Below are 2,329 nucleotides of genomic sequence, written 5' to 3'. Positions count from 1 at the left end.
TGACTACCAACCTATTACTTGTCCCAGAAGGTTCAGCTTCATAGTGATCCCTTTCAGAAGAAATGTTCTGAAATTGATCACTCCCACTGATCAAGTCATTTTCAAGAAACTTTGCATTCCTTGATTCCACAATCCTAGTGTTGTGGGATGGACAATAGAACCTATACCCTTTAGACCTTTCAGCATATCCAATGAAATACCCAGTAATAGTCTTAGGGTCTAGTTTCTTCTCTTGTGGATTATAAATTCTTACTTCAAACGGGCATCCCCAAACGCGTATATGTCGCAAACTTGGTTTCCAACCCTTGAACAACTCAAAAGGTGTCTTTGAGACAGCCTTGGTTGGAACTCAGTTTAATATATACGCAGCCGTCTTAAGAGCATCAATCCACAAGAATTGAGGAAGCTTTACATTACTCCTCATGCTTCTCACCATGTCTAATAATGTTCGATTTCTTCATTCTGCCACACCATTCTGATCCGGAGAATCAGGCATAGTGTATTGGGCAACAATCCCATGTTCTTGAAGAAATTTCGCAAATGAACCTGGTGCTTATCCATCCTCTGTGTATCTACCATAGTACTCCCCACCTCTATCTGATCTCACGATCTTAATTTGTTTTCCACATTGTTTCTCAACTTCAGCCTTAAAAACTTTAAAGGCATCTAAAGCTTCATTCTTAGAATGAAGTAAGTAGAGATACATATATCGTGAATAATCATCTATAAAGGTTATGAAGTATTTCGGACTATTTGCATCCATGTCTGGACAACATATGTTTGTATGTATGATTTCTAATAAATTAGAACTCCTCTTTGCACCCTTTTTAGACTTGTTAGTTTGCTTACCCTTAATGCAATCTACACAAGTCTCAAAATCAGCGAAATCCAAAGTACTAAGTATTCCTTCATTTACTAATCGCTTGATTCTTTCAATAGAGATATGTCCTAATCTCCGGTGCCACAACATAGAGGATTCTTCATTCACAATACATCGTTTTAACCCAACAGAAACGTGCATAGAAGTAGTGTCATTTTGCAATTCAATCGAATAAAGACCATCAACCAATTGACCACAACCAATAATTTCAGATTTATTTAGTAAATTAAAACCAAAGTCTGTAAAATTAAAATAAAATCCCAAAGGTGCAAGTTTAGAAACAGAAATTAAGTTTTTACAGAAACTAGGAACATAAAAAACTTTCTCCAAATGTAATTTAAAGCCACTACTTAAGACTAAGACGCACGTTCCAATGGCCTCTACATGTGAGCTCATCCTACTCCCTGAGTAGATGCACTGCTCACTTCCCACTGGCTTCCTTAGGCTTTCCATACCCTGCAAGGTATTAGAAACATGGATTGTAGAACCAGAGTCAATCCACCATGTATTATGATTCACATTAATCATATTAGATTCATAACAAACAAAGGCAAATGGTGTACCTTTCTTCTCAAACCAACTTTTAAATTTGGGGCAGTCCTTCTTCATGTGTCCTTTCTTTTTACAGAAGAAACACTTTGACTCCTTTTTAATTGTTGGTTGAGTCGGAATCTTTCCTTTATTGGTGCCTACAGACTTCTTCCTTTCCTTTCCAGAATTAGAAGTAGTCAAATTTACCTTCTCACCCTCTTCCATTATCAATCTCTCCTCTTCTTGAACACACATGGTCATCAATTCATTAATAGACCATTTATCCTTATGTGTGTTGTAGGAGATTTTGAAGGGTGTATACTGTTGAGGTAGGGTACACAAAATGAAATGTACCAGGAAGGATTCAGACATGGTAACTTCCAAGGTTTTCAACTGAGCCACTATGTCCCTTAAGCGCATGATATGTTCACGCACACCTCTCGTTCCAGTAAGCTTAATGGAAGAGAATTGCATAATGAGTGTACTAGCAAGTGACTTCTCAGAGGTCGTAAACTGTTCATCAATGGCTTTCAACAGATCTCTGACCTTATCATGCTGGTCAACTGAACCCCGGATACTAGCTGATATGTTGGTTTTTATGAACATAACGGAGAGACGATTAGATCTCTCCCACTTTTCATAAAGATCAACAGCATCAGGTTCGCTAGTTTCAGTAATAGCCGGTGGCTCATCCTTCCTTATAGCATAGTCAATATCCATCCAGCCCAAATGAAGGAGAACTCTTTCCTTCCAAACCTTATAATTATCACCTTTCAAAATGGGAAGGTCACAAGAAATATTCATAGATTGTGAAACTGCAAACAAACACACATGCTCATTAAGAAAATTTGAGACTAAACAAATGCCATGTTTTGCCAATGCAAATCATGTCTCAATATATGAATCTAGTGACACAAA

General features: G+C 37.5%; 1 protein-coding gene across 1 annotated transcript; it reads right to left on the bottom strand.

The window, feature by feature from the left end:
* Positions 1-1,069: 1,069 nt before the first annotated feature.
* LOC114369645 lies at positions 1,070-1,887 on the bottom strand. Its single transcript, XM_028326878.1, has 2 exons — positions 1,444-1,887; positions 1,070-1,336 (listed from the first exon to the last, which is right to left on the bottom strand). The coding sequence occupies exons 1-2, from the start codon at positions 1,883-1,885 to the stop codon at positions 1,302-1,304; spliced, it is 477 nt and encodes a 158-aa protein (XP_028182679.1). The 5' UTR covers positions 1,886-1,887; the 3' UTR covers positions 1,070-1,301.
* Positions 1,888-2,329: the final 442 nt, after the last annotated feature.

This window comes from Glycine soja, chromosome 10 (genome assembly GCF_004193775.1).
Source record: "Glycine soja cultivar W05 chromosome 10, ASM419377v2, whole genome shotgun sequence".
Taxonomy (NCBI): Eukaryota; Viridiplantae; Streptophyta; class Magnoliopsida; order Fabales; family Fabaceae; genus Glycine; species Glycine soja.
The sequence above is the reverse complement of the archived record's forward strand: the minus strand, read 5'-3'. Positions and strand labels throughout refer to the sequence as shown.